Source organism: Oryza brachyantha, chromosome 2, assembly GCF_000231095.2.
Source record: "Oryza brachyantha chromosome 2, ObraRS2, whole genome shotgun sequence".
NCBI lineage: Eukaryota > Viridiplantae > Streptophyta > Magnoliopsida > Poales > Poaceae > Oryza > Oryza brachyantha.
In genome coordinates, this window is record NC_023164.2 from 25072229 (window position 1) to 25095475 (window position 23247).

A 23247-nucleotide genomic window follows, 5' to 3' on the forward strand; every position below is an offset into this window, starting at 1 on the left:
GCACGCGCGCGCGCGCGGCGCGAGCGCGTGGGGAACTTTTTTTGGAAGGGGAAGCGCTCGCGTTTCCGTCCGGCTGTGGGCTACATGGGCGCGACCGCGACGCAACGAACGAGGCTTTTCATGCGGTTTCCTCGCGGAATTCTTTTTTTCGCTCGAGTGGTGCGTGAGCGTGGTCACAGGCCCGATTGGCGTACGACGCCGTGGGCTTTTTTCCGGCTGGGCGTGTCGCGGCACGAACCGTCTCGTTCTCATGGGCTGAGGAGAAGGCCCATGACAGGGTGATGTCTATCTGCAGGTTGGGCCACGTCTCCCTCTCGAGCAAAAGGAAGCAGTTTCTGTTGGGCCAGAACACCGTACGCCATCTGTAACGTGTCTTGGTGTGCCGTGTACGTGCACGGTGTACCATTTGATTGGATCGGACACGGGACACGACCCATGTTCTGTAGAGAGGACGAGAGAGAGCGCAGCAGCAATTTCCCCGGGCCTTTTGGACCTCTCTGCAAATGCTCGCTCACGTGACCATTATCGGTTCGTCGAGCTCTCCTCGCATGGTTCTCGGTTCTCCTCCGGAGTATGGTACTCCAAGCAGTGCAAGCACACACATGGTTTCAGAGGGGGAAAGGAACATTTTGTAGCAACCGTGTAGAGGACGGTTCCCCCAAACCCCACGGAAAATACAGGAGTTACCAGCAAGTGAAGAAAACGAAAGGCTCAGAGAAAGAAAAGTTTTCCTTAGCGTGCACAGCTTCTCCATAGCCCAAGCTGCGAGTGCGAAACTGTCACGAGTCCAGCGCACGCGACTACGAGCAACGTGGCGGGTTTCTTGAACGGTGGGGCCCGGGGGTCAGTGGGAGGATGGCCGTCTCCTGGTCCTACGTGGCCTGGTCCGTTCGGCCAGGACGAGTCACGCGGCCACGCGCTCGTGATGCAACCAACCGTCTTGAGTGAAGGGTCTCAGGGGCAAAACGGTAAGTTCGTGACTGGAACTGGTACTGGCACTAGAAAAATATAACCGTCAGATTTCGAAGGCATCGCAAACGCACTGGCACGGTGACTCGGAACGAATCCCGGCGCGTTTTGTTGGTCCGGTTTGTACCCTTTGAGCGCACTTGGGCCGTCGAATCAAGTGATCGAATTACGATCGATAGCAAGGGAAATGCAACTGTTGTTTTGTGTACTAGCAAAAACAGGAGTATGCAAGTTTGTGTCATTCTGTGTTTAAATTATTGCCAAGTTTTATCATGTTCAACCCTTTTGTCTTCGGTGATTCTTTGCTTGCAAGTCTCTCCATTCAACCTGCCTTTTTTTAATCGTTGAAAGTTGAAGAGCATCTCTAAAAGAATAATAATATTTTATTATTCAAAAACTTATATTAGGTTCATGTAAAAAAATATTGGACATAAAAATTACATACTTCTTGAACATAAATATAAAAATGAATAACTCATATTGAAAACACATATTTTCGCTCCAATTTTAGAATATAACTAGACTAATTTTAGACATTTGTATGAGGCATGTTGCACGTGTACTTTGGTCTCATATAATGACTGCATTTGAAGGTGAAGGTTGCGTAAGCTAATTAGCCGCACATGAAATAATAAACATAATTTTAAAACAATTTTATAAGGAAAAATTTGTATAAAATATATCATTTAGTAGTTTGAAAAACATGCTAACGAAAAACGAGGATTAGTTAAGCCCGACAGGCTAAAATGAAAACAACCAATGTTTGGGGAAAAAGTATACTATATGGTTTAGGTAAGTTTTAGTCGTTGATAGTTATAATGGTGCCTTGCAGTGTTACATGTTTCATCGCGCTGCACTAAGCGGATACACTATAAATTTATTGGAAGATCATATTTTACTAGCTCCAGCTTATGAGTATTGCCATAGAAAGGAAAATGGACATATTACTGTAACGTGTAAAAGCCCCTAAATGAGTTCCTAATGTCCTCAAGTAGTGAATATAGAACAGACCAGGGACCTTAACCAGAAAAGAACAGCCCATGTGGCCGTGCATTCAAAGTTTCAAGTTGGCCGTGAATTTGAACAGGCCTGGCTTACCGATGGGTCCACGTGATTTCTTCCCCGCCCAGAAAAAGACGCCTCTGCCCTCCGGGCCCCACGCGCCCCACACCGCTTTGATCCTCGCGGTCCCACCACTGCCACGCAGGCGGAAATGACGCTCCGCCCCTCTACCGTTCAAATTCCGTGCCACGTCGGCGGGAGAATTTTGCAATCACCACCCCTCGCGACCACGTTTTTGTTTTGTTTATTTATTTTTTGGCCATTAGAAAAAGTGCACAGGAGAAGAAGCGCCAAGCCAAAGCCAAAATTTCGGCCATGAGTCGACAACTCCAAGCAGCAGCGGCCGCCGCCTCGCTCTAACCGGAGGCCTCTCTTCCCTCTCTCTCGGTTTGCCGCCGCGCGCCACCGGCGGCGCCCGGACCCGCGGCGCGCGCGCCTCGTGCTCGCCTCCGCCGCCGGGGTGCTCAGGCGAGGCTAGGGCTGGGAGGCGGAGGCGTCGGGGGCTAGGGTTTCGGCGAGATGAGCTACCGGAAGGGGTCGAAGGTGTGGGTGGAGGAGAAGGGGGAGGGGTGGATGGAGGCGGAGGTGGTGGAGCTGAAGGACAGGTCCGTCGTCGTGCTCACCAGCCAGCGGAAGAAGGTTCGGCAATCCCCCCCCTCTCTGTCTCTATCGCTGTCCCCCTCATTCCGTGCGGTTTAAGTTTGCGTCGTGCTGTTTTGGGATTTTTCGTGGGTGTGGGATGTGAGCAGATGAACTCCATACCAGTTTTCTTCGAGCTTGTTTCACGACGATGGGATAGAGGTTTGATTTTGTTGTCAGTTTGATCACGTGTTAGCATCAGTGAACTGAGGTAGTTGACAACATTTTAACCTATTTTTTCGAACTGTTCCGTTGTAAATTTTGCGTGTCAGAAAACAGGGAGACAAAGTTGATTCGAAATGGTGGAAGTTGTGGTTGCAGATACTTATTTGTATCTATCGTTAATTTCTACAATAAATTCGACCTGGTTCTGGCGGGGCATCAGTTCGCTCGAGGGGACTATTTGAAGTACAAACGGTAGCAATTCCGTGGTATTGTAATTTGGATCAAAATTTTCCGATCATTTGTCAGTTGATTTTAGGTTGTGTCAACTTGTCTGACATGTAATTTGCTGAACTAGTTTGAAGCTTCAGTTAGAGTACTTCTAGATATTGTGCGACTTGTAACTGCACTCTGCTATTTAACTGGATTGCCTGAGCTGTGAAATATACATGCATTGGCATTGATCTTTTTAGTTAATTTGGAAATTACTGTGATATCAGTTAAAATTTAACTATTTTGAGTCATATCTGTGTTATGTTATCCTCTTGGTTTGATGCAATGCTCTGCCTTACCAGACTAGATTCTGCTGGGCTCTTAATTTTGTAGCTGTCCTGGCATTCTTTATAATTTTGGAACAATTGTGTGACGGGTGGAAATTTGTTTTACAAATTAAATCCGATCCCTTATGTCTACACACATTGATCTATTTGGGGTCTGCACTTGATTTCCGTCCTTCGTATCATACTTGTTGAAAATATTGAAGTAATTCCACACTGCAACCACATTTTGTTGACATGTGTATTAACATCTTCATTGTTTTTACTATTAAAATTTGATTCAGTTAATTTATTCTTCCCCTTCTGGTTTTCAGATTACAGTTTTGGCAGAGAAGTTGCTGCCTAGGGACACAGATGAAGATCTAGGTGGGGGTCATGTTGATGACATGACCAAACTGACTTATCTTAATGAACCAGGTGTTCTATACAATTTGAAGAGAAGATATGCATTGAATGAGATATATGTAAGTCATCAACTGGTTCTGTTGTTTTTATTTGTCAAGTGACTTGCGTACAATGAAATGTATATGATAACTTATTTTTGATCTGTGAATCCTTGTTTAAATTTCGTTGTAAAGACATACTTGACTTGTAAGTCTCAATTTATGATAATTAGTGACCATGCTGATATGTGTCAGTGTTACTTTCTCATGAGACAAATTCACTTTGGCTGTCCCTATGATTAGAATCATTAATGATGATTATTTTTTCAACATCTATTGTCTTACTAAATACATTTACCTCTGTTTTGCTACTTCAATTTTAAGCTTCTCTTTGTGACAGCCTTTTCATTTTTCTTTCTTGAGATAGACATACACTGGAAGCATTTTGATTGCTGTTAATCCATTCACGAGGCTTCCTCACCTGTACAATGAGTACATGATGGAGCAATACAAGGGTGTCCGACTAGGGGAGTTGAGTCCACATGTTTTTGCAGTGGCTGATGCATCATACAGGTTTGGATTAGATTTTGATTCACTTTAAGTGTCCTTAGTGGCTTAGCCTCTGTTTGTGTGTATAATTTTTCCATCACATTTATTGAGTAATTTAGGGCTATGGTTAATGAATCCCGGAGCCAGTCAATCCTGGTTAGTGGTGAAAGTGGTGCTGGTAAGACCGAAACAACAAAGCTTATCATGCAGTATCTTACATATGTTGGTGGTAGAGCTGCTATTGACGACCGAACCGTTGAGCAGCAGGTTCTCGAAGTGAGTTTTGCCTTCTGTTCTCCACTGTAATAAATGATACTAATATTTATGCATATTTGATTGTCTATAGCGTTTCTTGTTGGGACTTTTCAAGGCATTTTCTCGTACTCATATAAGTCTTTTTGTTTCTCCTTACTAGTCTAACCCTCTTCTGGAGGCATTTGGCAATGCAAAAACAGTTAGAAATGACAACTCAAGGTGAGTATCACTCATAATGCATAATGTTGTTTGACTTATATGCTATAGTTAGGAATAAACTCCTCTATGATAAACACAGTATTAGTGATGTTTTCCTGAATGACAATTCAATTTTGTCTTATAGTTTCAAGTTTTAACCTGCAAAACTTTTTGGTTGCAGCCGATTTGGTAAATTTGTTGAGATACAATTCGATGCAAATGGTAGAATATCTGGAGCTGCTATTAGGACCTATCTTTTGGAAAGGTCTCGTGTTGTGCAGATTAATGACCCTGAAAGAAATTTCCATTGCTTTTATCAGTTATGTGCGTCTGGAAAGGTACCTGTACCAACCATTTCTATTGCATATTTGTTCATTTACTATCTGCGTACTTGGTGTAATTTCCATTACTGCATGGTTTCGTTTTGGGCTATCTGTGAGGTCTGCATTAGTTGTTCAAGAATGTGCTTAGACTTAAATTATACTCATACCCTGTTCTAACCTACACCTCATTCATTTCCTCGCATTTCAATAGTTATTGGGTTCAACTGGATTTGTTTACGATGACACCTATTTCTGCTATAATTTATAAGAACAGGTTTTACTGCCAAAGTATTTTGCATATCAGAGAAGAAATGGTGAAAGATGTACTTATTGCTGAAACACAATAATATATCCATGTGCAACTTAGTTTAAAGTCAAGCTTGTTATTCAACATAATTCTTTTAATTGCTTAAAATGAGATTATCATAATACACCTTAATTCAAAACCTTTGTTAAGCATGAGAACATAGTATTCTAGAAGTTGTATAATCTGTTTTCAATTCATTTTATTGCATCTAATTGTACAGTTGATTCCATGCTGTTCTAAGGTTACTTTTGAATTTTGCATTTGTTTGTTCATGAAGGACGCAGAACTATACAAGCTTGGTCATCCAAGGAGTTTCCATTACTTGAATAAAAGTAGGACATATGAATTGGAAGGAACAAATAATGAAGACGAGTACTGGAAGACAAAAAGGGCAATGGATATTGTCGGAATTAGCAGAAATGATCAGGTTTCTACAGAATGTGAACATGCTCAGATGTTACTTGGAAATAAATATATATAGAAAATGAATGGATATTACGCGTACTCTTTTTTTTTTTTAAAAAAAATTCAGAAATGAATGTGTATGCTGTACTTTGTTCAGGATGCTATATTTCGGATACTGGCAGCCATTCTTCATCTTGGCAACATTGAGTTTTCTCCTGGAAAGGAAATTGATTCTTCAAAAATTAAGGATTCATCATCAAATTTTCACCTCCAAATGGCCGCCAAACTATTCATGTATGAATTTTATTTACATGTATGATTGTGACCATTTTTTCGCCTCATCATCCTCATCGGTCCAGAATTATGATACCAACACTGTGTCAAGTTCCTAACTCTTGATTCTTGAAGCGTTTAGTTTTTAATGCTCCAGGGCATTGAGCTTATGGACGTAGATGATTCAATGCTTGATTTCTTATAGATGTGTCACAAGCAAAAAATACACGTTCTACCCTATTAGTTAGTTACTGTAAACGAAGATTACAGCCTACGGTTGATAATTAAAATTGGCATGTTTACGCTCCTATACCTTCAATACACATATATGGATAGTATAATTAAATTTATTTATTCACTTTATTTAAGTTTGTCATTGGTGAATTTTGAATGCCTGATTAGCAAAGTTCACAATTTTGAACTGTCCGCGTATACTGTTTTAACTTGCATTTCTGAAGAAGGGTCATAAAAGAACTACCAAATTAAGTGAACAGGTTGATAATGTACATTTAGTAAGGATAATGCATGCATGCATAAAATCATTTTATTCCTAAAATGTCCTTTGTCGCTATGAATCATATACTTTCCATGTAGTGGAAATTATTCAAATTTCTGGGAGCGGAAAAATGTACCGTTCTGCACCTTTATTTGTTCCTTATTGCTTCATTTTTTCTATTTGAATTAGGTGTGATCCAGATCTGTTGGTCTCAACTCTATGTACCCGCTGCATTAACACCCTTGAAGGAGCAATTATAAAAGCATTAGACTGTTCTGAAGCAGCAGCTAATCGTGATGCTCTAGCAAAGACTGTATATGCAAGATTGTTTGACTGGTATTTTTACCTGCCTTATTTTTTCAAGCATTTTGTGTGTCTTGAGAAGTTAGCATTCTTCTATTGTTTCCAGGCTTGTTGAGAATATTAACAAATCTATTGGTCAAGATGTTGATTCCAAAGTACAAATTGGTGTCTTGGATATTTATGGCTTTGAGAGCTTCAAAAACAACAGGTAATTCGGCATTCTGTCATTTAGTTTAATTTACTTGCAGTATTTTTATAGCGATTCATACTGGAATATTTTTATTTGATTTGATTTGTGAATATATTATTAGAAAACAAAAGGTCCTTGATGATTGTTTTGTCTCACCATTTCTGTTGGCAATGCACCAATTTACTTCTATGTCCAATTCCTAAATCATCCCTGATTATCCATTCCCATATAAGCCTTGATCCTTTTGTGCTTTTTTCTTGTTTGGTTCAGCTGGCCTGTTAAATGCCCACAAGCTAGTTTGTTATTACTGTTTGTGCTGCTAACTCGGGAAAACTGTGGGAAAATCATGGGATATTTAGCTGCTGCATTTTCATCAGCTTCCCTTTTCCCGATGAACCATTCTTGTTTATTGCTGCAGTTTTGAGCAGTTCTGCATCAACTTTGCCAATGAAAAGCTTCAGCAGCATTTCAATGAGGTATAGTGCATCATTTTCTCTTTAATTGGGACATTATTACTTTGCATTAAATATTTGTGTAACTTATCTATCTCATCATTAAATGCTACAAATCCCTTTTTCAGCATGTATTCAAGATGGAACAGGAGGAGTACAAAAGCGAGAAAATTGATTGGAGCTACATTGAATTTATTGATAATCAAGATGTTTTGGATTTGATTGAAAAGGTTGTCTCAGTGCATTTATTTACCAAGTTCAATACGGACAAATCACTTATGCTAGTAACTGTTTTAATGTTGTAATAGCTTTCTTCTTTTTTATTTTTGCTCTTCATCAATCTGTGTCTTCGTATGCCATTTTGTATGGCTACATTGCCAACTTGCATTACAAGTTACTTAGTTATGTTTTGAGCTGTATTGTATTTGCTCTTTGTGCCAGTGATGGTGGAATTAGTTAGCTGTCTCCTGATTTGGGTGTCACTTACTGATGACATTAGCAGTAGTTGTTGAGTGTTCGACGCCTTAATCCATTGCTAGCGCCAACCTGACCTTATTACTGGCATGTCACATCCCACCAAAGCTTTATCACATATTGTCATTGGTATTGGTATTATACCGGGTTTTAAGTAGTAAGCACATGGATGATTTATAGCCTTTGTGATGTATTAGGAAGAAACATCAGCTACACTTTTAGTCCATGCCATTACTCCTAACAGTTTGAACATGCATCATTGAATAACTAGAGACATACTTGAATGACCATAACAAATGCTTAACATGGCTTGGGTTTGTAGAATACTAGAATGCATTGATGCGTACAACTGTTGTACTTGCAAAATGTCTAGAAGCCCCAAAAGCAAAACAACACATTGGTGAATTCACTATAATTTTGTGATGGTGTTTTTTTCTTTGGGTAAAAACCTTGACAAATATGTTATTGTGCCAAACATACATTTGCTTCTGCAAGCTTTAATATCTTCTTTATCAAAAGTGTTGGGTGCAATAATTATGATTTTTTTTTTATGTTTATTAGTGTCTAAATTATATCTAAGATGTTTGGGAGTGGTGATGCGTATGTGAGACAGTTTCATGTGTGGTAATTTATGATGGTGTCATATTTGAGGTGCTATTTTGCTATTGCTCCATCCCTTGTAACATATTTTTGGCAGTCCAAGGCTAATTCAATTATATATCCTTGCAGAAACCAATTGGAATTATTGCACTGCTAGATGAAGCTTGGTAACCATTATTTTTATTTCTGTTGGAAAACAGCTGTTTCTATTAACAAAGAGATAACCTTTCTAATCTACGGTTGTTCTTTTCCAGTATGTTCCCAAAATCTACTCACGAGACCTTTGCAACAAAGATGTTCAGAAATTTCTCTTCGCATCATAGGCTTGAGAAGACAAAATTCTCAGAGACAGATTTTACTATTTCCCATTATGCTGGGAAGGTATGTTGTAATTTAATTGCTTTTCCTATATCAGGTATGAACAATCAGAGAGGCCACCTTTTGTAGGTGACGTATCAAACGGAATCCTTTTTGGAGAAAAACCGAGACTATATTGTTGCAGAGCACTGTAATCTTTTGTCTTCATCAAGATGCCCTTTAGTTTCTGGACTTTTTGGTTCGTTGCCTGAAGAATCCCTGAGATCATCGTACAAGTTCTCGTCAGTTGCTTCCAGATTTAAGGTATCAGCAAAAACTTCATTGCTTCCGTTTCGTTTTGGGTCTTTGAAATTTATGTTTGGCTTGGTTTCTTTTGTTGGATGCACCATCAAAATATTATTTTCTATAGAAAAAATGGTTATATGCATCTATTTCCACGTTATGATTTATTAAATAGTGATGAGTAGTGTGGCTGTGTAAAGGTACCGCCCATTTTCCCATGGGGTTTCAATGTAGAGGGGATTGAACTTATCTATTCTTGTTCCACCATAATGGTATTTTAGCGTGTGTTTTTCCTCCAAAGGTTGTTCTTTCATCAAAATAAAAAAGTTTGCAGCGCATATGCTCACTGTTGGTTTATAGGGTGACTACTTCACTTTTGGAAATTCTATGTTTCCTAGTTCCACCACATGCAGAGGTTTGAGCCATAATTGTACTAGCTGTCTAGCTTTGATCATTTTATTCATTTCCTTCCATTCCCATATCAAGGCTATACTTAAGACACTGATTTGCTCTATATTCACTTCTCATTGATTGTCTTGGATTATTTTGCAATCATAATATTATGATCTTCCTAACTGCTCTATTATATTCGTTCTTTCTGAAGCAACAACTTCAAGCCCTCATGGAAACCCTCAACTCGACAGAGCCTCACTACGTACGCTGCGTGAAGCCTAACTCTGTTAATCGCCCTCAGATCTTTGAAAATCAGAGTGTCCTGCATCAACTGCGCTGTGGAGTAAGAACATACAACTTAAATATTAAACACCAAATCAATAGTATTTTCTTTCTTCTCCATAAATTATCTGAGCAGCACATCTGTCCATACATCACTGACCACCACCTCAGTTTGCTGTTGGCACCATAAAGGTTGAAGAGTTAATGTTAATTGTTCCACTTCAAGATGATTTTTTGGTCCTATGCCAACTTGCCCAACTCATTGTGTAGGTTTGTGTTGTACTGTTCATACATGAAATTACCATGTGACTCGAGTGTGCTACAGTCACAAACAATTAACCCTTTTGTGGTCACGTATATCGAGCCACATTCATAAGATCACTTAATAAAATGTTTTAAAGTCTTTCATATTTATATTATACATTGTCATGTTATTATATTTTATAGAACTGTCTCTAGCAATGCACCAGATAATTCTATAAATTGTGTGACTATTCATCTCGAGCTATTCATCACTTTTGATTCCGTATGTCAGTTCATGATGAACTGAAATGTTCCCTGAAGATTGTAACTTGGTCGTTTGGCAGGGTGTTTTAGAGGCTGTTCGCATTAGTCTTGCTGGCTATCCTACCAGAAGAACTTATGCTGAATTTATTGACCGGTTTGGTGTTCTAGTTCCTGAGATGATGCTTGGAAGGTATTCAATGTATACTTCATTAAATTAATTTTGAGTTTGTGCTTCAATTTGTAGTTTGCAACGAGTACATCTTTTCTCTTTTCTGTTTACGGGTTTGGTGATCTTAATCACAGCTGCAAATCATTCCATTTGTTGTTGGTACAAGCTATTGCTGAATCTTTTCATCTATTTGGATCTAAACAGTTAGGTTTGTATTATATTTGATATAACTGTTGTCCAACAAACACCACTTTTTTGCTGAACATCATGGAGCTGATATCTGTTATTTGTACTGCATCTTGTTTGTGTGTTACCAATAATGATATTTTAGCTTTTCACGGTGCTACTTTGATCCAGCATTCCCTCATTAGTTGCAGTAGGCCAAACCAATCAATGGATTTATTTATGGTATAGTTCAGCTCTAGCCTAACAGGTTTAATTAGCATATGCACATTTGGCCAAAATTCAGGAGTAACTAACACATCCTATCTTTTCAAACGGTTGCAACTTTTGCTTATTCTATGCTAACTTGCTATACTTTCTATTCACTTTCTTATTAGTGTTAAATTGTAAGATTCTGTGTGAAATGGGGGTTTATCAATGGCTATTTGCAAAAAGCAACCCCTGTCAGTGTATGCTTGATTTGGTAGGCTATTCTAGAATTTCTTCTCGAGACAGCCCCATTATTCAACTTCTCTTTGTGATGGGTCATTAAAGAACTGTTTATATCTTTGTTTTTCATTGCATCACCTTATGTGATTATGTGATGTTATGCTTAACTGTGCAGTTATGATGAGAGAGCATTGACAAAGGGAATTCTTGAAAAGATGAAGCTCGAAAATTTTCAGGTAATCTGCTCAACATATTCTGTATTACTGTCATTATCTAATATATTTCTTGTTTATATAAACGAATCATTCCAGCTGTGATTTTTGTACCCCACATTTTTGTTCTGTTTACAGTTGAAGTCATTTTTGTACACACTTTTCTATGTTATGTTAAGTTTGGATAAACTGACTATAATTTTTTGATGGTCTGACACTTTGCTTTACTTAATAGCTTGGTAGCACTAAGGTTTTCCTTAGAGCTGGTCAAATTGCAATATTAGATATGCGTCGTGCTGAAGTTTTGGAGAATGCTGCACGCCTCATTCAAGGTTGTTTCAGAACATTCATTACCCGCAAAGAGTTTGTTAAAGCAAGGGAGGCTTCGATTTTTATACAAGCATATTGCAGAGGTAAATATCTGTATTGCTTTATTATCTTTATTTCGCTTGAATTATAATCTATTGCTGCTACATTCTGGTTGCTAATTTTAATGACCTTGCAGGCTGTTTGGCAAGGAAGATGTATATGGTAAAAAGAGAAGCAGCGGCTGCTATAATTGTTCAGAAGTATGTCCGGAGATGGCGGCTTCATCGGACTTACCAGCAAGCTTGTTCAGCAGCTCTTCTTATTCAGTCCTGTATTCGAGGATTTATTGCTCGCTGTTATTTCTCAGTCATCAGAGAGCAGAAGGCTGCTTTGGTGATACAGGTGTGTCCCTCCACTTAAGTTCCAACCTGGTTATCTGGAAACAATGCTAGGATACCAAGTAAACAATCTGTCTCAAATATTGCTACTTCTAGGATTCAAATTTGGCTTACTATACAACTACTTCTCCACCTACTTCCTCATCCCAAGTCCCAACTTTCTCATCTCAGCCAACCACAACCATTTCTCACCTTAGCCTTAATCCCTCCAAAAATGGCTTAAGAAGTTAGTTTTGAGACGGTGCGAGTAATTGATAAGATCTTGTCAGAAGTCTTAAGCATGTGCCATAATCATATTAGCTTGCATGGAAGGTTATATTGTATTGTGATGCCATCGACTGTTTATATGAGAAAAAATATACTCAAATGGTCCAACTTTCCGCTGATTTCTGTTGGCAATTGCAGTCTGTGTGGAGAAGACGGAAGGTTATCATTCTTTTCCAACAATACAGGCAAGCCACTGTGGCAGTTCAGTGTGCTTGGAGACAGAAACTTGCAAGAAGAGAACTAAGGAGACTCAAAATGGTAAATTTATTCTGTGCTATTCTATACATGGTTTATTGGAAATTTTCAAGGTGTACTACAGAACCCAAATGATTGACTGTTGTCTTAGTTAATTTATTTTTCTCCGTTGCATACTATTGTGGTACTCGTTATTCTTTCTTCCTCATGTTCAAGAGGGATACACATTTCTATGTAATTGAAATGATGTGGTTTAATTTACCTCTTGTGTTACTCTAATTCGCTCCCTTTGTGTCATCTGGCAGGTTTTGTTATCCTGTGTGCAGATTTGTTTTGTTTCTAGCATGTTATTTTCATGCATTGTGTATACTCTTATCTCGGTTTATGCTATAGGCTGCAAACGAAGCTGGTGCACTGCGTGAGGCGAAGAATAAACTTGAGAAAAAGTTGGATGACCTTACTTTGAGACTAACTCTGGAAAGGAGACTGCGGGTAATTGTTGTCTATCACTTTTTTTACCTTTGGGTTCTACTCCTTCTGCCCAAAAATTTAAGGACATATAGAGTTTGTATTTTATATATAAGGATATCTTCACCTACCTAGCTATCTCAACCAATCACAACAATCCATCATTTAATTTTCCCACCTACTTCTGCATCTCCATCAATCACAGCCCTCCTCTCTCAACCTTAATCTCTCCAAAACACTTCAAACGACATTACATTGTTGGAAGGAGGGAATATTTGTTATTTAACAGTGCTTAATACGCTCGGCGTCCTAAAATAAGTTCATCTTTCTAGTTTGATTTTGAACTAAAAAGATTAACTTCCTTGGGACAGAGAGTAAGAATTACTGTGTCGAGGGGATTCTACATGCGTATATGTTATTAATATGCTTGTTCCTAACAGTATTATGGCAGTTATATTTGTTATTTGGTGTTTAATGCTTCCATTCCTTAGTCATTCTATTAATATCACTGAACAAATTTTTCCTGTTTAATAATAATACTATATTTCACCTCCTTGTGCATGAACTTGAAAATGTAGGCTGCTGGTGAGGAGGCAAAGTCTGTAGAAATATTAAAGCGCGACAAAATGATAGAATCATTAAGTGTCGAATGTGCTGAAGCCAAGTCGGCTGCTCAAATTGAACATGACAAAAATCTGCTACTCCAGAGGAAATTGGATGATTCGTTGAGAGAGATAACTATGTTGCGGAGTAACAAGATTATGACAGCAGAAACAGAAAAGGAGAACTTCAATCTGAAGGTTTGAAGGCTCTTTTCCTTATCAAGTTATTCTAATATGATAAAATCACCACAATTTTATTTAGTTTGTACTAATAGTTTTTCTTGCTACTGTAGTTTACGTGTTACCAATATGCATTTGTGTTTCTTTTGATTTTATCTTACCTGAAATAATTCCCTTTTTACTCTGTGTAGAACTTACTTGAGTCATTATCAAAGAAGAATTCGTCACTGGAAAATGAACTTACCGCAGCTCGTAAAGGTAGTGATGATACAATGGAGAAATTGAAAGATGTAGAGGGAAAATGCAACCATCTCCAGCAAAATTTGGACAAGTATGTTTTCCCTTGTTTTTCTTAAACCATAGAGTTCTGGGAAAATATGTATATAATATTTTAGGGGTTATCACTGCTCTTTTGTATTTGAAAGCAAAGCATGTAATAGGTACTAGCTTGCTAATTTCAGGTTGCAGGAAAAACTCTCGAACTTGGAAAATGAAAATCATGTCCTTAGGCAAAAGGCATTAAACATGTCTCCGTTGAACAATATGTCCATAGCTACAAAGGCTTTGTCTGAGGTTCTTTTCTTTGTTCTTTAATTGCTTTATTTGTTTTTTGCTGTTAAATCTTCCAACATTTAGGTTCTATTGTTGATACTCATTTTCGGGACAGTTAGTACTGATCTTGTTTGCATATCTGCTTATGTTTAAATAGTTTCCTTGATATGCTGCTTGAATGCAGAAATTCGCTACACCGACCGGGCTTCCCAACGGCGAGCAGAAGCATGGATATGTAAGCCTATTCTTTTGGTTGATGTACATATCTACAATAGATTCATTGACATATTGTGTCTCAATTTGAATTGTAGGAAACCCCACAACCAACAAAATACCTCGCTTCACTTCCACAGAGTTTAACTGGATCAAGGAGAACCAGGATGCCTGTTGAAAAGCAGGAGGTATTTATTGTTCACTTGTTATTGCTTCCTTGTTCTAGCTCTATTGATACATTCTTAGATAAGATGTCAAATAATTTGTTCTGGATCATCTGAAATTATCCAAAACAATCTATTTCATGTGTCTTGATGATGATTTTGTGTCATGTAGGAAAATCATGAAATCTTATTACGATGCATAAAGGAAAATCTGGGATTCAAGGATGGTAAACCAGTTGCCGCATGCATCATCTACAGTTGCCTTTTGCACTGGCGTGCTTTTGAATCTGAGAGGACTGCTATTTTTGATCATATCATTGAAGCCATAAATAATGTTCTCAAGGTAAAATGACTTTGAAACAAATCTATTTTGCTGTTTGTATTAGATGCTTATTTGTGGGCATCAAATAACTGTGGAGTTTCTTCTGTTCTTTTCCAGGGGGAAGAGGCTGACGGTAGATTACCTTATTGGTTATCCAATACCTCTGCATTGCTATGCCTTCTGCAAAAGAATGTACGGTCAAATGGATTATTTTCTACACCATCCCGCCGGCCTTCTGGGCCTTTAGGGCTAGGTGGGAAGATAGTGCAAGTAAGGAACTTGAACATCAAGGATCTTCTTATCAGTATTGAATTATGTTGTGTGCTAATACCCATCTGAAGTGATATTTGCAAAGCATGTCTAATTTAATTCTTATATCATTTTATTTGTCTCATGTGTATGCATAATTAGATATGACCTGTCTATTGACCCAGTCAACATCTTGGGTGACATAGGGTCCCCGGTTTCATTTTAGCGGTAAAACAATAGCATGACGGTGCTTAGTAAGGTCTTAAATAGCTTATTCTGTTTAACTGGAATAAGTAGCTAGCTTAGTTGCTTACCAGGCAGATGCAGTTCACATCTTGGGAATCTATAGGCTGGTGTGTGCCTGCAGTTTTATGCCATCAGTTCACGCCAAAACTACCCAGTTTAGCGTAGTTCCTGCGGTTTGCCACTTCAAAGTGGCCATTCCGCAGATCCAGTCTGGTTGGACTGTCATGGTGAAGATCTGGTTCATTTTCCCCTTTTACGACAGAGCACTGCATTGTGCTGGGCCAGATCTCATAAATTGTGTGTGCCAGAGAGTTATGCTGCTTCCCAAAATGGGGGAAATGGAAATGCCATGCTTTTCAAGTATTCTTAATTTGCACAACTGTATAAGTGCACTAACATGATTTGCTAGTATTGAAGTTCCCATACCCATAACAGTGCAATTTTTGTTTTCATTTTTATGAAAATTTGTGTATGTTAAAATTATTTTACCTCTGTTATTGGAATGACCTTTTTGTTTCTTGCAGACACTCAGATCTCCTTCGAAGCTTGTGGGACGCAGTGATACTCTTGCACAAGTGGATGCTCGGTATCCAGCCATATTATTCAAACAGCAACTAACTGCATGTGTTGAAAAGATCTTTGGGCAGCTCAGGGATAATCTGAAAAAGGAAATATCACCACTTCTTAGTGTCTGCATTCAGGTACTTATCCACCTTAAAATACGGATGGCAAATATGTGTTGGACACCCAGATATGTCAGTACACTCTCTCACCACTTATAATTTTCATGCAGGCTCCAAAATCAACACGTCCACAGCCTGGAAAATCATCCAAATCACCTGGGGTTGGCACCCAACCACCGTCAAACTCCCATTGGAACAACATCGTCAATTTTCTGGAATTGCTTATGGACACATTGCATGAAAATCATGTGAGCATTTCCTTGAACTTTTTTCTGTGGATTTATTATCTCCTGGAAACTTATAGACTTTCCTAGCTCTCCAAGTGAGTATAATAACCCAATTTTGTGTTTACAGGTGCCATCATTCTTTATACGTAAACTTATTACTCAGCTGTTCTCTTTTATTAATATACAGCTTTTTAACAGGTAATTCCTCATTTATGAAATTTATCCTTGGTAGATGTGCATGCAAGCATGAAAAACAATTTACACATGGTAGCTAATCAGTGTTACTGAACAAATAGTTCATTGGCTTTCTAAATTTATTCTTTGTACATATGGATGGAAGAATGCAAAACAATTTACACATGGTAGCCAATCAATGTTATTGAGAGCATAGCCATTCCTTGGATGATAGAGTTATGCCTTCATTAGTTTTGGTGCACAGATCATTTGCACCATTCATTAAGATACAATCAAAGGGCCTCTTTGACATTGGAGTGATGGAATTCTGTTGGTGGAAAGTTATAATAGGGGATGGTCGTATAGTTGCTTCAGAAAAAAATCATTATTCTATTATATTTGAGATAAAAATGAAACGATGAAATACTATGGTTTTTAATGATATTAACAGTTATATTTCCATTGTTCCATCAGCCTCCTCCTTCGGCGTGAATGCTGTACTTTCTCCAATGGGGAATATGTCAAAGCTGGGCTGTCGTTACTGGAGAAGTGGAATTCTGATGTCACGGATGAGGTAGGTGTTTGCATTCTGCTTGCGAAGCTGTTTTACACTTTAAGAATGGACTGAGAATCCCTGATGAAATTATTTAACTTGTCCCGCTTTATTTGCTTCCTAGTTCACTGATATACCTTGTTTTAGGAAGTTGGGAACAAGCAGCATTATTGAACATCTCTTTTTTGGGTGTCCCAACTTTTTCACATTGATTTACTAGTTTATTATCATTGTACTTTTAGTTTGCAGGAACATCTTGGCATGAGCTAAATTATATCAGGCAGGCTGTCGGATTTTTGGTAATTGTTTGTGCATGCTATATTTTTTTTCCATGTTTTTGTTCTTTTGTATCGCTCTTGAGCATCTCACTAATTGCATGACACAGGTCATACATCAAAAAAGGAAGAAGACACTTGAGGAGATTAGGCAAGATCTTTGCCCGGTAAGACAATATGTATAACCTCTGATTTTGCGCATAACCATTATTTTTGCCAGAAGTTAACTAATTCTTTTCTGTTCTTGTTCTTTGTAGTCCTTGAGTGTACGCCAAATATACAGGATATGCTCAATGTACTGGGACGACAAATATAATACCCAAGGAATTTCAAATGATGTAAGTTCTTCTGGTTTGTAGGCTTTCCATTTTCTTTTTGGGATTCACTATGCTTTGTTCTGAAACTTTTAATATCTGATAGGTTGTTAATGCAATGAGGGAGATTGTCAACAAAGATACTCAGAATCTCGTGTCGAATTCCTTTTTATTAGATGATGACTTAAGGTATGCTTTGCTTCTTGGTTGAATTTTTATAGACAATAGGTCTTTTTTGGGGGGTAAAGCATGACTAGAGGTATCCTTATGGCAGAGCATATTTTCCTGACTGTCAATTTGCTTATACGTGATATTTTCTTTCAGTATACCGTTCTCTACAGAGGATTTGTCAATTGCCATCCCTGCAATAGATTATGCAGATGTAGAACTTCCAGAATCTCTGCATCACTATCCATCAGTACAGCTCCTACTCAAGCATCATGATCCACAGCCTATCTAGTAGTAAGTCTTGGTTGGGTTGACTTGAAGATTCTTTTATTTTTATTCCCAGTTTTTAGTGGGGGTTATATCTTCTGAACTGTTGTATTTTAGGTCTGTAGTCTTAAGTTTATCGCGCGGGGGGGGGGGGGGGGGGGGGTAAAAAGCTTGAAACAGAAAATGATATAATGGCGTTTCAAAGCAACAATTGTTGCTATGTTAAAATTAAACTACCGTGGACCCTATGTGTCCACCAGTCCTATGTTCAGATGTACATAATGTTGTAGAGACTCAAGCATTTGCTATGGAAAGAAATCTATCTTCTGTAGAATCAGTTTTGTACTCGTAATCTGGTGGTTAGTGCAATGTTGGCAAAAACGCGACTATCTTGCTACTACCTTTTGGGCTTTGACTCTCTTCAAAACAAGAGGAAGAGAGACAAGAACAGAACAAAAAGGCGTTCGAGCAACAATCATATCATGGTTGGGTAAAAGTAACTTGAAATGAGCGAGTGCGCTGATATCTATGGTAAAATCTAACATACACAACAGTTTACGAGGCGATGTTGTGAAATGGGACTGCCGGAAACTCAATTAATATTAAAAATTTAAATTTTGGTTTATAACATGAGATGAAATAAAAAAACCACATTTGCATTATAGTTCTTTTGAATTGTTGCTTGTGATTGAACCGTCTCCATTTTTTTCTTTTATATTCTATACTCTCATTTTTCTCATTTATATTCCAGGCAGTAAAGGGTACAAGCCGAAAACATAGGGAAAAAGAAAACCCTTTTCCATGAGAAAATTCAAACAAAAACAACAATAACATTTTGCTCTTGGGATCGAAAATAGCATCACCAAGAAAAAGAATCAACGAACATGTTACTACCACACCACCCCCTGCTTAACTAGTTACGCAGTATATACACTTGAAACGATCTCGAACAAAACGTACACACACACTCACACAGTAACAGGCAAATTCACGCGTTGCCGCGCCGTCGAGAGCTTGAGACGGATGCAGCTGCCGCTTCAGTCAAGCTGCGCGCCTGCGCGGCTAGGCCCCCCTGTCCCTGCTCTGCCTCGGCGAGCCGGACACGGAGCTCGCGTACCGGTGCTCCCCCTTCCGCAGCGCGCCCTCGGCGTGCACCGCCGACGCCACGTACCTCTTCTTCCTCTTGGCCACCTCCTCGCCGTCCTCGGCCGCGCCGGCCAAGGTGGCCTTCCCGTCGTCCTTGGCAACGGCAGCGGCAGCGGCGGCGGGCGGCGGCGACTGGGCCGGGACGGTGTAGACGAAGGGCCCGGCGGGCACGTCGCCGCACGTGTGGAGCAGCGGCTCGAGCGCGTCGACGACGTCGCGCATGTGCGGGCGCGACTTGGGCACGCTGTGCAGGCAGTGGTACGCCACCATGGCGGCCTTGTTCGCCACCTTGTCGGAGTAGCCGCCCTCCAGGCTGGGGTCCATCACCCGGTGCAGCCGCTCCGGCCGCCGCAGGTACGGCCTCGCCCAGTCCACCAGGTTCTGCTCCCTCCCGCGCCGCCGCTTGTCGACGCTCCGCCGCCCCGTCAGCAGCTCGAGCAGCACCACCCCGAAGCTGTACACGTCGCTCTTCGCCGTCAGGTGGCCCGTCAGGATGTACTCCGGCGCCGCGTAGCCGTGGGTCCCCATCACGCGGGTGGTGACGTGGGTCGCGTCACCCTGTGGGCCCTCCTTCGCCAGCCCAAAGTCCGAGAGCTTCGCCGTGTAATCCTGCAAAATCGCATCGATAATCTCCGTCAGCCACAGCGCCATTAGCATTTCTATCGTCTCAGCTAATCTATGTTTCTCTCTCTCCCTGTTAATGTAAATGATACTATAAGAAACAGATCAGGTTCACGTGGTCGATTTCGTGTCAAAATTCTTTGCTGCCTGCCTGCGCATGTGTGTTTTACTAGTAATAAACTATTCCGTAATAATATCGGAGGAATACCAAAATGTCCCCGTTTGCTATTTACGTGGATATATAACTCGAGTCAAAGAGAGTGGTTAGCTTTGTAGTTACTAGCTTGGACAAACGCTTGACCTGTAATAATTAAGTTCCTACTGTTCTACTAGAGACTTTTAGCCAGTGCTCATAAATAGCCTTTGCAATGCGACAACCAATTCTGTATATCGTCCGGCCGGCGATCAACACCAACCTGAATTGACGAGTACGTACGTTCCACAATTTGTACATCTGTTTAGAATAGCACGGACATTTTTGTCTGATTAGGTAGCAGAGGCATAAAGAAATCGGCGAAGACTCCGATATAAATTGTTCGTTTCTTTAAGTCTCGACGTACCAGTACTTAATTAATTCTCCATTTCTTAAGCTGGCCGCCACAGCTAATACTTTTCGGTGTGTGGCTAGCCTGCTACACAGAATCGACAGAGATTGGCCAAGAACTATACTATTCAAATCGTACTCTAACTGCGTGCTGCCCCTGTTGATATATACTACAGCTAGCTAAGCTTGTGGCTTTTAGGTTCAGAAAAATTCAGAGTTGACTGCAGGCGATTAGGCGAACTGGTCGTATAGTCATCAACGCAGATTAAGAAATCAAAATGATTGGAACTACATATCGTACGTACGTGTGCAGGATAGACCTGGTAAAAGCTAATCTAAGCAAGCAACTCTCACCGAGTCGAGCAGGATGTTGGATGCCTTGAAGTCGCGGTAGATCACCGGCGTGTCGGCGTCGTGCAGGAAGGCCAGACCCTTGGCCGCGCCCACGGCGATCTTCAGCCGCGTCGCCCATGGCAAACTCGACAGCAAATCTGCAACATTAATCACCCGCTTAATTAATCAATGACCAAATTAAGTTATCTATATATTGGATTATCTCAGTTGAGTACTCGTAACTAGTCTAATATACCGATGTGTAATTTTTTTGCGCGTTAAAGAAAAAGTATTCGTAATTAGTGAGGAGGAGCTTACTCTTGAAGAGGTGGTGCTCGAGGCTGCCTCTGGCCATGTACTCGTAGACGAGCATCCTGTGGTCGTCTTGGCAGCAGTAGCCGATCAGCTTCACAAGATGCGGATGGCTCAACATCCCCAGGTACACCACCTCCGCCTGTTACATGTACGTGCATCCCATCAAACCACGCAATTAATCACATTAATTTAGCTACGAATTTGATCAAAAGCACTCCTACGTAGTAATTGAGGTTGCAGTAATTAGTGCGTACCAGCCACTCGCGGTGGCCTTGGGGGCCGTCGGTGTCGAGGTACTTGACGGCGACGTGCTGGGAGTGGAGGCCGGGGCGGAGCTTGGCGTCGACGAAGCCCTTGTAGACGGGGCCGAAGCCGCCCTCGCCGATGAAGTTGCTGCCGGAGAAGCTGCGGGTGGCGGACTTGAGCTCCGCCAGCGTGAAGGCGTGCAGCCCGGACTGCGCCAGCGTCCGCGACAGGTCCTCCAGCGACAGCGAGCGCAGCCGCCCCGTCGCACTCCGCATCCGCCGCACCGACTTCTTCTGCACCACCACCGCCGCTTTCTTCGGCCCCTCCGCCCCCGCCTCCGCCTCCGCCTCGCCGCCGAAGAAGCAACGCAGCATCCTCCTCATCACGGCCGCCACCTCCGACGACGACGTCGCGCGTGCAGACAACTTGATCTCTTCGTTTTCGCCGGCGGAGAGGAGGTCGAGGTCGAGGCGACGATCAGTCGAGTGTGGTGGTTTGGTTGGAATGGATGGTTTGACACGACGGAGCGGGTGGGGTTTGGCGGGGTTATATAGAGTTGGGCGCCGTGTGGGTGGTTCGCGGCGCGGAGGGGTTGGTTGGTTGGTTCGTTGGGTGGTCGCGCCCCCCGCGCGCGCGCGCGTACGAAACGGCCGGTTTGACCTGATCACCTTGGGGGTCCTGGGCGATGCCCACGCGCAGGCCGGCTGGGTTAAACTTGGTGATTTCCGCGGTGGTGATACGTGATGTGATGCTGAGCCGTCCCTCCTTCGAGAAATGGCACTTTCTATAAACAGGCGTGTTGCAAATTTCTGACCTTAGAATTTACTTTATGATTAGTGTTCATGTGACCCTAGCTTCTTCCCCAGCTACATCGTTATCAATACTTACCAACGAGATACATCTTTTGTCAAAAAAAAAAAGAATTACCTTGTGGGAACACACATATACAACTCTTCCTATAAGTTTTTTTTCCCTTTTTGCTGGGAAGGTAAACAGTTTCTTTGAGTTATACTACCATGATTATGATGTTACAGACCATACATTTGTATGATCTAAGGGATAAAATATATTTAATGCAATATCCGTAGGTACCTACAATATTTGTACAGGACCACACCATTGGTTGTCTAAATTAAGACAGCATAATAAGTGTCGGAATTATGCATATTTAAAAAATAAGCAATTTTATCGTACTTGAGAAGGTAATAGGAGGTACCAAATTTTACACTAAGAGCTTTTTTACCATCCTTGAAAAAGTATATCAAGGTACCACACTTTTTAGTGTAAAATATGTAGTACCTTGAGGTACCAAAAATTTGTACTAAAATTCTTGATACTTTGAGGTACTTTTCAAGGATGGTAAAAAAACTCTTACATTAAAATTTTGATACCTCTCAGTACCTTCTCAAGGACGGTTGAATTGCTCTTAGAAAAAATATATGATGCCAAATATCTAGCATTTTGATGGATGTAAAATGATTTAAAGGTGATGTGGCTGCGAGGAGGGATATGTGTATATCTTGATTGTGGATGGAATTAAAGCATGCATATGGTTGGCTTCTTTATACTACATTTTGCATCAGCGTCATGGTAAGAAAGAGACACCTTACCTTCCCTCGTAATTTCTCTTAGAAGACCACTTCATTTATGCTGTTTTCTGCAAAATGGTTTGTTTATTTTTGTCGGAGAAAGCGACCGTACACAAACTAACGATGTGTTTACTGATCTTATCCTCTCTAGAATTGGAGTTTAAAGACGCCTGGTGACCATGATGTGGAATGCCTCATATACGGTATACATCTATTTATGTAGCTCATCTCCAGCTTAAAGAAAGAACCAAAAAC

At 40.5% G+C, this 23247-nt stretch overlaps 2 protein-coding genes across 2 annotated transcripts; one reads left to right on the forward strand and one right to left on the reverse strand.

The window, feature by feature from the left end:
• Nucleotides 1-2440: 2440 nt before the first annotated feature.
• LOC102709147 (protein OPAQUE1) lies at nt 2441-18368 on the forward strand. The gene is made up of 38 exons (XM_006647937.3): nt 2441-2670; nt 3704-3853; nt 4200-4345; nt 4441-4597; nt 4737-4795; nt 4956-5112; nt 5682-5831; nt 5967-6103; nt 6768-6914; nt 6988-7089; nt 7490-7547; nt 7652-7753; nt 8727-8764; nt 8852-8978; nt 9045-9218; nt 9802-9933; nt 10460-10569; nt 11336-11396; nt 11608-11785; nt 11878-12083; nt 12485-12604; nt 12935-13033; nt 13588-13809; nt 13983-14122; nt 14253-14364; nt 14528-14578; nt 14655-14744; nt 14893-15063; nt 15160-15312; nt 16062-16238; nt 16331-16468; nt 16575-16645; nt 17096-17195; nt 17417-17473; nt 17560-17616; nt 17707-17787; nt 17870-17952; nt 18088-18368. The coding sequence occupies exons 1-38, from the start codon at nt 2551-2553 to the stop codon at nt 18221-18223; spliced, it is 4569 nt and encodes a 1522-aa protein (XP_006648000.1). The 5' UTR covers nt 2441-2550; the 3' UTR covers nt 18224-18368.
• A 514-nt stretch (nt 18369-18882) lies between these two features.
• Nucleotides 18883-21905, reverse strand: LOC102719653 (serine/threonine-protein kinase RIPK). Its single transcript, XM_006649030.3, has 4 exons — nt 21412-21905; nt 21161-21296; nt 20864-21000; nt 18883-19953 (listed from the first exon to the last, which is right to left on the reverse strand). Exons 1-4 carry the CDS (start codon nt 21784-21786, stop codon nt 19261-19263), a joined length of 1341 nt encoding a protein of 446 aa, XP_006649093.1. The 5' UTR covers nt 21787-21905; the 3' UTR covers nt 18883-19260.
• Nucleotides 21906-23247: the final 1342 nt, after the last annotated feature.

Coding starts and splice junctions, on each gene's coding strand:
- LOC102709147 (XM_006647937.3), top strand. CDS start 2,551: ATGAGCTACCGGAAGGGGTCGAAGGTGTGGGTGGAGGAGAAGGGGGAG. Junction 9,934..10,459: donor TGCATCAACTGCGCTGTGGA/GTAAGAACATAC, acceptor GTCGTTTGGCAG/GGTGTTTTAGAGGCTGTTCG. Junction 11,397..11,607: donor TGAAGCTCGAAAATTTTCAG/GTAATCTGCTCA, acceptor TTTACTTAATAG/CTTGGTAGCACTAAGGTTTT.
- LOC102719653 (XM_006649030.3), bottom strand. CDS start 21,786: ATGAGGAGGATGCTGCGTTGCTTCTTCGGCGGCGAGGCGGAGGCGGAG. Junction 21,297..21,411: donor AAGGCCACCGCGAGTGGCTG/GTACGCACTAAT, acceptor TACATGTAACAG/GCGGAGGTGGTGTACCTGGG. Junction 19,954..20,863: donor CCAACATCCTGCTCGACTCG/GTGAGAGTTGCT, acceptor GCGATTTTGCAG/GATTACACGGCGAAGCTCTC.